A 12,649-nucleotide genomic window follows, 5' to 3' on the forward strand; every position below is an offset into this window, starting at 1 on the left:
ACCGATCAAGCGTCACACACAATTGACGTTAAAGTTGACCGGTAAATTAAAAAAAAAAGCAAAAAATCTTAATGCGTTTCCTCTTGCTCAGGAGCTTTGGCAATATAGCTCATATGCAACTTACCTCTCTCCAGCACTTAAAATAGACCATTTTAGTCGAAACTGCCGAGCCAATTTCGTCTTATACAAACCGAACCTTTAGAATTCGCGCATGTTTGAAATGTTTTCAAAACGTTTGTTTTCGTCAAATCAAAACAACAAGTTCATAGGGTGCGCGTCTTGCGCGTGTGTGAAAATGGATAGAGTTACCAAATATTCAGATTAAAAATGAACTCGCCCAATCTGAACGAGCTGTTTTTCATATTAGCGGGGGTTGAGTGTAGTCTTCCACCTGTACGCCATTTAGGTGTCAAGATACCTTTATCTTTATCTCTGCACATTTAGGCCCAAAGCCTTTGCAAGATTCGGTGAGTCTCTGGTGGCGCTACTTCTCCTGGAAGAGTCGAGTTTGCTGTCTCCGATTCTGTTTGTATCGCTCCACATTCTGACGGGTGGTTCTACGCAGCATTTGTACCCGCGCTGCGTTCTTCTCAGCCAATATCTGCTGGCATTCCTCGCCAAACCATTCGTTACGTCGATTCGGTGCCACACGGCCTAGGACGTTCTCATCTACGCTGTTAATGGCTGTTTTCACGGCATTCCAACAGTCCTCAAGAGGGGTTTCATCCAGCTCACCCTCTTCCGGCAGCGCAGTTTCGAGAGTTAACGCGTAGTTTTCGGCGACATCCAGTTGCTTCAGTCGCGCTAGATTATACCTTGACAGGCGCCGGTATCGTATGTTGTTCACAACAGATAGCATTTGACGTATCCTTACCATCACTAGGTAGTGATCCGAATCAATGTTAGCGCCCGGATAGGTTCTTTCTGACGTCGATAATGTCTGAGAACTGCCGATCAGAATTGTGATTCTGTCTGGTTGAGTAATCTCCAGGTGTACCGATGGTAGAGCTTATGCTGGAAGAAAGTACTATGTGCGGCCATGTTCTTGGAGGCGGCGAAGTCGACAAGTCTTAGGCATTTTTCGTTCGTTTGCACGTGTGCGTTGAACCGCTCAATTACCGATTTGAGTTCCTTCTCCTGACCAGCCTGAGCATCACAGTCGCCGATGATGAATCAGGGTCTTGGGTCTTGGGCAGCGATCGTATTCGTGCTCTAACTGCGCGTAAAATTGGTGTTTGTCATCATCGGTACTTCCGAGGTGAGGGCTGTGCACGTTAATTATACCAATATTAAAGAATCGGCCGTTGATTCTTAATCTGCCCATTCGAGGGTTGATCGGCCACCACCCGATCACCCGCTTCTGCATCTCGCCCTGCACTACAAAAGCTGTGCCCAGCTCGTGTGTATTGCCGCAGCTCTGGTAGGTGGTATAACCATCCCTATACGTACGTACCCTCGTTCCTTTCCAGCATACCTCCTGCAGCGCTACGATGCCGAACCTGCGGCTCTTCACTTTTTTAGAAAGCATGTGGTTACTTCCGAGAAAATTTAGAGAACATTTCCAAGTTCCTTATTTCCAAATTCCAATCATTAGTCAGTTTTCGTCGCCTGGGTCTTTGCCGATTGTTCCGATTAGAGTTATTATTACTTACGGAGTCCATTGCTTTGGCTTTTTAGTGGTTCAGGCTTGCAAAGGTCACAACCAACCCCACAGTATCGCCGGAGGGCCAACGTAGCTCGAAGGAGCCGTCCTCCCCTGTCAGCATACGATCTTGATTTCCACCGGGGTTGATTACCCGATCTTCACCGAGGTTGCTCGTATCCCGGCTGGTGTCACGAGGAGGTAGGGGTAGGTGTTATTAGGTAAGAGGCAATGGACCACTGTGGGGTCTATTTTATGTGAGGGGCAAGACACTTCATAATATTATAGTGGTTATATTATGGGTGGGAAAGGTAAATATACCGTGGACCCCCGTTCGATTGACCGTTTTTAATCTGAACACTTTTTAATTTGAACCCCGTTGGTTTGCACGACGTGCAAATTAAAAATGGTTCAAATGTCATTCTCAATATGACATCATTCGCTTATGCAGACATTGCAAATAAACACGATTTGTTTGTACTGATCTAGCGTGTTTAATCTGTTTCACAATGCGTTTTCCCAACGATTATGGTAGAAATCTAGTCGGAGAATGAAAATTGCGCTGCTTGCTACTGCCAACTGAATCAAACCACCAAAACAATAACAAAGAACAGGGCAGCCAGTTCACACAAGCTCCAGCATATTTAGGGTTATCAGTTGTTCAAATTAAAAGCTAACCCCGTAAGTTCGCATGAGGAATCGTTCAAACGAACGGGGGTCCACTGTAATTAAGTTGCAATATGAATAACCACAAATTAGAGTGTAGAATTAAACTGCTCGAAAAGTGTGATTTGGCTGACAGCACGGTTCGAGTGTTCGCGCGATATCAGTGCCCTAAGTTCTGAGTCAGACTGAGATAGCGCGACATCGGAGAATGATTGATCGTTCGTCGAGTATGCGAGTGAGAGATATGCGAACCGAAGAGAATCGAATACTCATTCTCAAATAGCGAGTCAGTCTGTTGATTATATTAGCCGACGTAACTCGTGTTTACAAGTTGCTCCTGAAGTCGAAGAGCAAAAAGTACGACACCAGGTAGCCATCATACGACTCCCGCTGACTGACGGAAACGAAACCCTAAAAGCTGCTAGACTAAAAGTGGGGTGGTCGGTATGCCCACTGAGCGTGCTCAAGCAGTCGGAAGCTTGTTTCCGGTGCTTCGAGCGCGGACATAAAGCCTGGAACTGCAAGGGGCCAGATAGGAGCCAGTTGTGCAGGAGATGTGTAGTGAGGGCCATAAAGCAAGGGACAGCGCGGAGCCTACCAAGTGCCTGATCTGTACCGGTAAACGGGACACAAAGCACGTAACGGGAGGTCCAAAGTGCCCGGCCGGTATGCCGGCGACTAAGCCACGTTCATAGTGCAAGTGACACAACTCAACCTGAACCACTGCAGCACGGCTCAGCAGCTGTTACACCAAGCAGTTTCTGAATCAGCAATGGACCTTGCCATAATCTTGGATCCATATCGCGTCCCTGCCGGAAACGGCAACTGGGTCTCGGATAGGTCTGGGACGGCGGCTATATGGATAACAAGCAGGTTTCCGGTTCACGAGGTTGTGTCAACTGCAGACGAGGGATTTGCGGTTGCTAAAGTGGGTGGAGTGCTCTACGGCAGCTGTTATGCTCCGCCGAGTCGGTCTATCGAGCAGTTTACGCGGATGGTAGACCGAGTATCAGTTGTGCTGACTGGTCTAAGGCCGGTGGTTGTGACGGGCGGCTTTAACGCTTGGGCGGTAGAGTGGGGAAGTCGTCCCACGAACCATAGGGGTCGGATTCTGCTCGAGGCTCTGACAAAGCTTAACGTAGATCTATCCAACGTCGGCAACACAAGTACCTTCAGTAGGAACGGTGCGGAGTCTATCATCGACGTGACTTTCGGCAGTCCTAGTCTGATAGGAGACTGGAGGGTAGACAATGGCTACACTCACAGTGACCATCAAGCGGTCTGCTATGGTGTCGGTCAGCTAACGAGGCGGCAGGCGGCGAGTAGAGCCGACACTCCAACCACCCGTGGATGGAGCACATCATACTTCGATCCCGAAATATTTGTGGAAGCGATCCGAAGAGAGTGCGGTGATCGCGGTATGCCCGATCCGAACGCTGATCATTTGATAGAGGTACTGTCGCGAGCGTGTGACGCTGCCATTCCTAGGAAAAACCGTATGCGAGGTCACCGGCTTACTGATGGACAGTTGAAATTACGGAGCTCCGCGGAGCGTGCTTTCGTGCGAGAATTATGCAAAGAGCTCGTTCGGACGAAGGTAGGGCTGAATGTCGAGTAGCACTTGTTGCTGCAACCGCAGCGCTTAAGAGTAGAATAAAAGCTAGTAAACGAGCCTGCTTTGAAAGGTTATGTGCTAGTGCTAATGCGAACCCGTGGGGTGATGCCTACAGGGTCGTAATGGCAAAGACCAAGGGCGTGATGGCGCCCGCAGAGCGATCGCCAGAGATGCTGGAGCGAATCATTGAGGGCCTCTTTCCGCGCCACGAGCCAAGGCCCTGGCCTCAAGCCGCTGAGTCGTCCCACGGCCGACATTCCAGTATCTCAGACCATAGCATAGGATGGTCGGCCTCCATGCCGAACATCCAAAGTAACGTGGGCGACGGTGGCTTAGAGGTTGGGGAAGAAGCGACGGTTACGAACGATTGAGATCGCTCAATCCCTAAAGATGAGCAATGCACCGGGACCAGACGGAATCCCGAATTTGCCCATTAAAGCGGCTATTTTGGAGACTCCCGAATTATTCGGAGCAGTAATGAGTAGATGCCTGGAAGATGGTCACGTCCCGGACAGATGGATGCGACAGAACCTGGTCCTATTGCCCAAGCCGTGAAAACCTTCGGGTGTCCCCTCGTCATATAGGCCGATCTGTCTGCTCGATACTGCCGGCAAGGTGCTGGAGAGGGTTATTCTTGACAGACTCGTACAGTACACGGAGGATACAAACGGTCTGTCAAGGAACCAATTCGGCTTCCGTAAAGACAAATCTACGGTGGATGCCATCTTGTCTGTCACTAAGACAGCCGATGTGGCAATCCAGCGTAAGAGGACGGGAATCCGCTATTGCGCAGTTGTCACGCTCGACGCGAGAAATGCGTTTAATAGCGCTAGCTGGGACTCCATAGTTAACTCGCTTCGGAACGTCCAAGAGCCGGCGTCGTTGTACAGGATTCTGGAAAAATATTTCCAGAATCGGACGCTATGCTACAACACGGAGGAGGGTCAGAAGTGCGTTCCAATCACCGCAGAGGTTCCGCAAGGTTCCATACTGAGCCCGGTGTTGTGGAACGTAATGTATGACGAGGTGTTGAAGCTAATGTTCCCGGTAGGAGTGGTGATTGTCGGCTTTGCGGACGATATCACCTTGGAAGTCTACGGTGAATCTATCAGAGAGGTTCTTAAAACTCCTGGGAGTCATGGTCGACGACAAGCTCAAGTTCGGGAGCCACATCAACTATGCCTGCAAGAAGGCTTCCACAGCTATTTCGGAATTGTCTCGTATGATGTCTAATAGCTCTGCGGTATATGGCAGCGAGCGAAGGCTTTTAGCCAACGTGGTGCAGTCTATACTTAGGTATGGCAGACCGGTGTGGTTATCGGCGTTAGGAACCAAAAGCTACCTACGTAGACTGGAAAGTACCTATCGTCTCATGTGCTTGAGAGTGGCGAGTGCGTATCGCACAGTTTCATATGACGCAATCTGCGTCTTAGCGGGTATATGCCTATTGGCATCATCATCAGTGGGGACGTTGAGTGCTTCAACCAACGTAGAGCTAGAGGCATACGGAGTACCACAAGATCGGCCTCGATGACAACATGGCAGCGGGCATGGTCTAATTTCACAAAAGGCCGGTGGACACATCGACTTATCCCGGAACTATCCGGGTGGGTCAACAGGTGCCACGGCGAAGTCAACTTCCACCTGACACAAATCCTGTTAGGGCATGATTGTTTTAGACAGTATCTGCAATAGTTCGGGCATGCGAAGTCCCCCGCGTGTCCCGAATGCGTGGATGTTGAAGGAACTGCAGAACATGTTTTCTTTATATGCCCTCGTTTTGTGGGCGTGAGAAGCAACATGCAGGCAGTAAGCGGACAGGACACTACTCCGGACAACTCAGTCCAAAGGATGTGTTCTAGCTCGGACGTCTGGGAAGCGGTCAATGCGGCTGCTACCCAGATTGTACTTGAGCTACAAAACCGCTGGAGAGCCGATCAACGGCGAGTAAATAGCCTAACTACCATATTCCTGTAGTTATTTAAGAGGGTGCGTTAAGCACAATAGCCCCTCCCTGAAGTAATACCGATAAGGAGGTGCCAGAGGGGATTGGGGCTGGAGACTCGAGTAGGGGGGGTAGGCCCCATTAGGGGGGTAGGGATACCAAACACTACCAAAACACTATACACCTTCGCTATACACTAAACAATTCGCATAAAAAATCAAAATTTCGCGTAAAAAATGATGGATTTTAAAACTTTGCGAAAAAATAAACATTTTGACTTGCGTTTTGAGCACATCCGCGTAAATTCCGAAAATCGCGTAATATCCGAAATTCGCGTAAAAAAACTGCGTAAATTCCAAAATTCGCGTAAAAAACCAAAATTTCGCGTAAAAAATCGTGGATTTCAAAACTACGCAAAAAAATAAACGTTTTGACTTGCGTTTTGAGCACATCCGCGTAAATTCCAAAAATCGCGTAAAAAACTGCGAAATATCCGAAATTCGCGTAAAAAAACCAAAATTTTGCGTAAAAGAGAACTTTGTGGATTTCAACACTACGCGAAAAAATAGACGTTTTGAGCACATTCGCGTAAATTCCTAAAATCTCGTAAAAAAACCGCGTAAGTTCCGAAGTTCGCGTAAAAATAGTCGCGTAAAAAACAAACCGCGTAAAAAGCGACTTCAGAGTAGTCTTCATTATAGTACAGCGAGTAGTACACTTGACTAGGCCCTATTGAAATGTTGCTCTCGATTTTTAACGATTTAATAAATATCGATAATTTCCTGATTTTGTTTTGCAAACTAGCAAATCAAAACTAGCATTTGCTGTCAAACAGTAAATATCAAACAAGCTAATAATCGCGGATTCAAGCGTCTTGCAAGTTGCAATCAAAAATACATGTCCTGTGTGTCTCATAAAGACGGAAATTGGAAAATATACAAAGTGAATTTACGATGTCGGCCGCTTGTGTAATATGCAACAACTCCCCGGAGAAAAACGACGGCTGCCTATTGTTTCCATTTCCGGACAAGGATGAGTTACCGGTGCTGTATCAGAAATATCTAGCAGTATGCGATCTGAATGAAGAATCGCTCCCGAACGGAAGAGACAGTTCGGATCTGTTTATTTGTTCTATGCATTTTGAGCCACACTGCTTGGTAGATAGCCCAACAGGGCTAACACTCAAATCAGGCACCATACCGAGCCTGAATATGGAACGAATCGAGATCGAGGCATACGTCGATGAAGATTTCCAGATTCTTGACGAGTATATGCCGCTATTCAACATCAAACAGACGAAGGTTGACCCGGAAGTAACTGTAGACCTGACTACCAGCGTGAGTATTAATGTCGTTTGTTGAATGTTGAGCCCATTATTTTTTAAATTCATTTTCAGGATGCCGTCGAGGACAGTATGACTGTTGAGACTCTTCTGGTTACTAAACCTGAGGATATGGAAGTATCAACAGAAGATGCTATCGGGGAGATAGAAATTAAAACAGAAGCTCCGGAAGCGGACGAAGATATTCCGGATCCATTTGGTAACGTAAAACCACCTGCAGATGGCCGGTATTGCATATTGTGTGAAGATAATGAGAGTAAAAATCCCGCTTGTCAGCTGTTTGTTTTTCCGCGTAAAATTCCAAAAATTTACCGCAAATGGATACAAGCAGCAGGTTTATCGGCAGAACAGTATAAAAACCAAGACATTTACAGTTGTCGTCGACATTTTCCTGAAAACGGTTTTTTTGCGGACGGAAAGTTCATTCAGAGCTGGGCTACGCCTAGTTTGAATTTGCCAGTTAGAAGACAGCCACTTAAAACTACGACGCCTTCGGCGTCTACGGAAATTGTTCTCGATCCGCAACCAGGCCCATCCGTTAACAAAACCCCATCCAAGGCTAAAGTCATTATCAAAACAAATCCACAGAACAGGAAAAACGCAGAAGCACTGAATATCGATCCTGATAGCTATGCGCAAACATTTGCCAAAGTCGTGATGGATTTAATGCCGAAAACAATAAACTACAATGGAGAGGACCGTCCCGTTACAGGAACTATAGTATTTCAATCAAACCTATTCTAAATTCGATATTTCATCAGTAAACGACTTAAACAGTAATAAGTGAATAAACATGTTATCTCAAAAACGATAAATTAGTATAGTTAATCAATTATTCGCGGAAAACAAATTCGGATATTATACACTTGAAGCTATATTTTATAACAAAATTTTATTAGAAGCGCATTGTAGCTACCGTATTGTTCGGAACTGTTGAAATTCTATTGTACTAAAAGGACCAAACTGCTCCAGCGGATAGGTCGTACCTTCCGTTGGAGAATGAACGCGAATTTGCCGCATGTGCGTATCACGCCCGTTTTGATGGTTACTGATTACGGCAATTTGTATCATAAATGTTCGCATCGGAATGTCACGTACCTCTTTGATGGGAATGCACACCCAGCCGGACGGTTCGCATAGATCTACCACCTCAACTTCTTGCAGATCGTTGAAGTGCGTTCCGCACCGTATTGAAATGCGACTTGGAGTATAGCTTTCATCTAATTTATAATCAGAGTATATGTAAATTTGGCTTACTGTGGTTTTCCTTGGAAACTGAATATTGACCAAATGCGGCAGCTGACCATCCGATTGCCAGTAAGTTTCCATAGAATTATCCCGCAGCTGCTCTACTCCGAACCCTGAAAACAATAGTCAGTAAACCGTAAGTTTAAAATTTAAATGATTCTGATCATACCAGGTTTACAGGATGATAGACTCCAGACTGCTTGAGATCCTACCTCTCGAACGTTTCCCGATCTTTCTTCTGTAGTTGGACACACGTTTGAACCAGTTTTAACACTCATTATTTAATATATTTTTAAAACTTTTGGATTCCAGACACTTTATTGGATAACTAAACTAACACACTCGTTTGATGGTTGTTGATGGCTTGTTTACAACACAAAAATTGCAAATTAAGCTTTATAGTGATGCAAAGTCAGAGATCAGCGGAAAAGCAATGCTATAGCAATGAGAATCAATACCAAGGTGAAAAAGAAAATTCAAGTTAACTTTCGTAAAATATTCATCAATACCGGTAAATATATTTAGCACCCGGGTAAAAGTATGTAAATAAATATGCATAAATATATTTAACTAGAGGACCCGCATTGCGCGTTGCTACCAACCCGGTAACAATGTGACAGCTCCCATACTAATCAAACGTACCTAAAACTGCTGGTTCATGGTTCACGACAGATGTTTGAAAGCGGCGTAAATATCGTAGAAAGAGTTTATTATCATAGGGCTTTTGCTACACACACATGCAAGACATCTGTTGGGCACACATTGCATATTTTCCTATTCGATGCAGCAAAAACGTGCTGGATAAAATTATCATTTTTTCTAAAATTATTCATCATTTTAAAGCAACTAATAGTCAAAATAACCGACAAATGTTCCCTGAAATATATGCTGACTTTTGGTAACTAGGGTTTCGGCAAGGGTTTCGGTGAATTCGCGTTAAATCGGTGTCCCAAATATACTGATTTTTTAAGCAGAATACGGCATAGGCCAAGTTGAAAGTAACGGAATATAAAATTGGTTTTAGCATAATAAATTGCTTTCTTAGCCGAAAGCAACTACTGGCTATTGATATTTGTTTAGTTTTATCCCGCTAACATAGGTCATAGTTACATTTTTGATCATTGCTAACGCGTCTTAGCTTATTTGCTGAAAATATTTTTTTTATTTAGTAAACAGATGTATTACCTTGCCATATGTATGAAGCAATTTGTAATTTCTGTTTTAAATAAAAAAAATAAATCATTTAAAAAACTTTGCTCTTCCCAGCCCGTGTGTTTTATATGGAGCTGTCACTTTTGCCTGCCCAACAGATCTCCAATACATATGCACTCTGCAAACACCCTATTTGTTTTGGCAAAAAATCCATTGTGCATATAAGATCTGAATTGGGTATTTTAATTTCCCCAAAAAAGTGGATTTTTTCACCTTATTTGATAGCTCGTAGTTTTCTGCATCTAACAGTTCTTTTTTTATTTCAACTAGGTCAATATTTAATGAAAAAATTAATAAAAATCAAAAATAGAATGATTTGTTGTTTGACAGATATCAACCAAGCTGATTGATTGAAGTGATGTCTGAAGTTCTCTCCCTCCCTTCTATCTTTCTGATAGAGCTCTTCATTTTGACCGAGCTTTTGACAGCTCCCGTATGAAACCTGTATCGTCCGATGACCATAGTTTATCTATTCACTGTGTTGTCTGAGGTGAGCTGAGAAGAAAAGTGGGTTACTTTTCAGCTATCGTCTTATCCCAAAAAAAAATTTTTAAATTAAAAAAATGCTATTTTTATTACTATCACTCGTCAAATTTGAAAAAGTCTTCATGTGACGATACAGTGACATCATAAGTTACCATAATATGTGAAAATTTATATACCGCTAAAATACCCAATTGGTTTATTATTTATTTCAATAGAGTATTTTACTAACTGACAACATTATGTCAAGTATCAAAACGTTTCAGTGGGAATGACAATAGCAGCATAACTGGTTCTTCTGTCATAATAACATGCTCTATTTGGTTCTGTCATGTAACAGAGTATTTGTTGTACAACTGCAACGATCTCTATTGCATGGATTTACTATTGAATTTTGCTTAACTTGTTCTGTTAACGACAAAATCGATCCAGCAATCATGAAAGAGCATTTCATTTTGAATTGCGCAGCGGATAACTTTCAATGAAACACGCAATATTTAAATACTTTACAGCAGACAACTCGTACACAAGACAATCTTGTAATAAATACCGCTTTTTATCTTGTAAACAAATCAATCAAACAACCCACCAAGAATTCAAACAGTTTTACCAAAAACATAAAACAATGCTGAAATAATCAATACGCACTTTTCAAATCGTTGTCCAGACAGCTTTTTGCGTTCACATTTAACGTAAAAAAAAATTAACATTTCCTTTGGAAATCGAAGGTACGTCAATTTTGAACGGCACGTAAAAACGATCGTCGCGACATTTTCGACACTGGCGGGTGTTATGAGAAACTGTTAATAACTGTCACTTTGTTACGGGGTAAGTTGCTACGCCATTCTAAAAAGGGAGTAGATGCATAATGCTGAGTATTTGATTAATTGTAAACTTGCAACCAACAGCTTTCTTTTTTACAAACCAAGCATATTTCAGCATATTTCGGGTTACCAGTTGTTCAAATTAAAAAGTAACCCCGTTAGTTTGCATGAGGAATCGTTCAGACGAACGGGGGTCCACTGTATATATATAGATATTTAATGCACCTTATACATGCCAATTTTGTTCATTGTGTAGGTTCCTTATTGCGCCAGCAAGGTACCAACGAACCGACATGACATCCCATACATTTTCCTTAAAAACTTTTGTCCGAAAATTTGAATCCAAATACGTTAAACAGTAACACCATCTGCACAGAGGATCGCTATTTATCTTGGAAAAGTAGAGAAAAAGTTTGGCAGAATGTCATTCACTAACTATCGCTAGTATATATGGACTGAAACCGTTATGCTAGCGCCAGAAGATAGCTGTTGTGAGTTTAGTGAAGAATTTTATGCGCCTTTAGCGACATTATCACTAAAGTTTCCCAACTAATTTGACATAAGTATTATGTAAGTGGGGACCTTTTGCTTGGATGTCTGTTCTCTGTGGTATGATGTTTAATAATCGACTGTTAATATATGACTAGTTTGTTTCTAAACGGACAATGGTTGTATCGTCGGGAAGAGCAGTGATAAAACGCAAATATACCACATTACCTGTAGCTAAAAAGTTAGACGTAATCCGTGACGTTGAATCCAGCGGATTATCTCAATAAATAAATAAGCAATAAATATGATCTTGATTCGCATTTCTAGACCCCTCAAATGATTCATTTTGACAGTGAATTTTGACATTTCCGCCCAATAACGAACTACCAATCAGCGAATCTTTGCTGTATAAAAATTCATCTGGGTGGAGCATTAGAGCTTGCTAAGCCCAGAGCAAAAAGCTACAAAAACTTATCGTTTTTCACTCAAACGTATGTGTTTTTACCGGAGTATAACTGGGGGAAAACAAAACCAAACGTGTAAAATCAATGTAAAATCTGACAACAGCAACCAAAGTAAATTGATATATACCAGGTATGTGACCATCGAGGGTTGCATTAGTGTGTGTAGAAAGAAGAAGAAATAGTTCTGAAATATGGTGGAACTTGCATGAAAATTAAAACTAAATTAATTGTAATTAATGAATGCAGCTATATTATTCCAGAGAAATATTTGAACATTTACAATGAAATGTAAGGAATATATTTTTAAGTCATTTGCACTTGTAGCACAGAGAACAGATTACCAGGTAATTGACAAAAAGTGTGTAAAAGGTTTTCATGTAATCTACGAGTAATCCTTCAATAGAGCACCCCTCGAGCAGTAAGTGGCAAACTAAATCTTGATGTCGCTGCCGTCGCTGCTATGTAACTCCAGCACAAAGAAATATTGATAAAGGTACATGAATATTTTTTGATGCGTTTGGCAAACTATTTCTGGAGGGCGCTACCGACAGATTTTACACACAAAAAATCGATTACTTCCTTCGAGCCTGTTAATCTGTTCTCTGTGCTTGTAGCCTTCTTTAATTATGCGTAAAAAATTTGAGAACATGGGTTACTAACTATTTCGATGTACAATTGGGTCCTAAAATTTGTGATAAAAAGATGATTTTTTTAGAAGG

At 42.8% G+C, this 12,649-nt stretch overlaps 2 protein-coding genes across 2 annotated transcripts; one reads left to right on the forward strand and one right to left on the reverse strand.

Annotated features, from left to right (window-relative positions):
• Positions 1-6,751: 6,751 nt before the first annotated feature.
• LOC128737693 (uncharacterized) lies at positions 6,752-7,998 on the forward strand. Its single transcript, XM_053832388.1, has 2 exons — positions 6,752-7,205; positions 7,265-7,998. Exons 1-2 carry the CDS (start codon positions 6,822-6,824, stop codon positions 7,952-7,954), a joined length of 1,074 nt encoding a protein of 357 aa, XP_053688363.1. The 5' UTR covers positions 6,752-6,821; the 3' UTR covers positions 7,955-7,998.
• Positions 7,999-8,119: 121 nt separating this feature from the next.
• On the reverse strand, positions 8,120-8,803 carry LOC128737567 (anaphase-promoting complex subunit 10). Its single transcript, XM_053832238.1, has 2 exons — positions 8,628-8,803; positions 8,120-8,571 (listed from the first exon to the last, which is right to left on the reverse strand). The coding sequence occupies exons 1-2, from the start codon at positions 8,734-8,736 to the stop codon at positions 8,123-8,125; spliced, it is 558 nt and encodes a 185-aa protein (XP_053688213.1). The 5' UTR covers positions 8,737-8,803; the 3' UTR covers positions 8,120-8,122.
• Positions 8,804-12,649: the final 3,846 nt, after the last annotated feature.

Source organism: Sabethes cyaneus, chromosome 2 (assembly GCF_943734655.1).
Source record: "Sabethes cyaneus chromosome 2, idSabCyanKW18_F2, whole genome shotgun sequence".
NCBI classification, from domain to species: domain Eukaryota; kingdom Metazoa; phylum Arthropoda; class Insecta; order Diptera; family Culicidae; genus Sabethes; species Sabethes cyaneus.

Bases quoted from the DNA above. Each gene is read 5' to 3' on its own strand.
- LOC128737693 (XM_053832388.1), top strand. From the start codon at position 6,822: ATGTCGGCCGCTTGTGTAATATGCAACAACTCCCCGGAGAAAAACGAC. The intron at 7,206-7,264 runs GTGAGTATTAAT...ATTCATTTTCAG, and splicing joins CTGTAGACCTGACTACCAGC to GATGCCGTCGAGGACAGTAT.
- LOC128737567 (XM_053832238.1), bottom strand. From the start codon at position 8,736: ATGAGTGTTAAAACTGGTTCAAACGTGTGTCCAACTACAGAAGAAAGA. The intron at 8,572-8,627 runs GTATGATCAGAA...TATTGTTTTCAG, and splicing joins TCTATCATCCTGTAAACCTG to GGTTCGGAGTAGAGCAGCTG.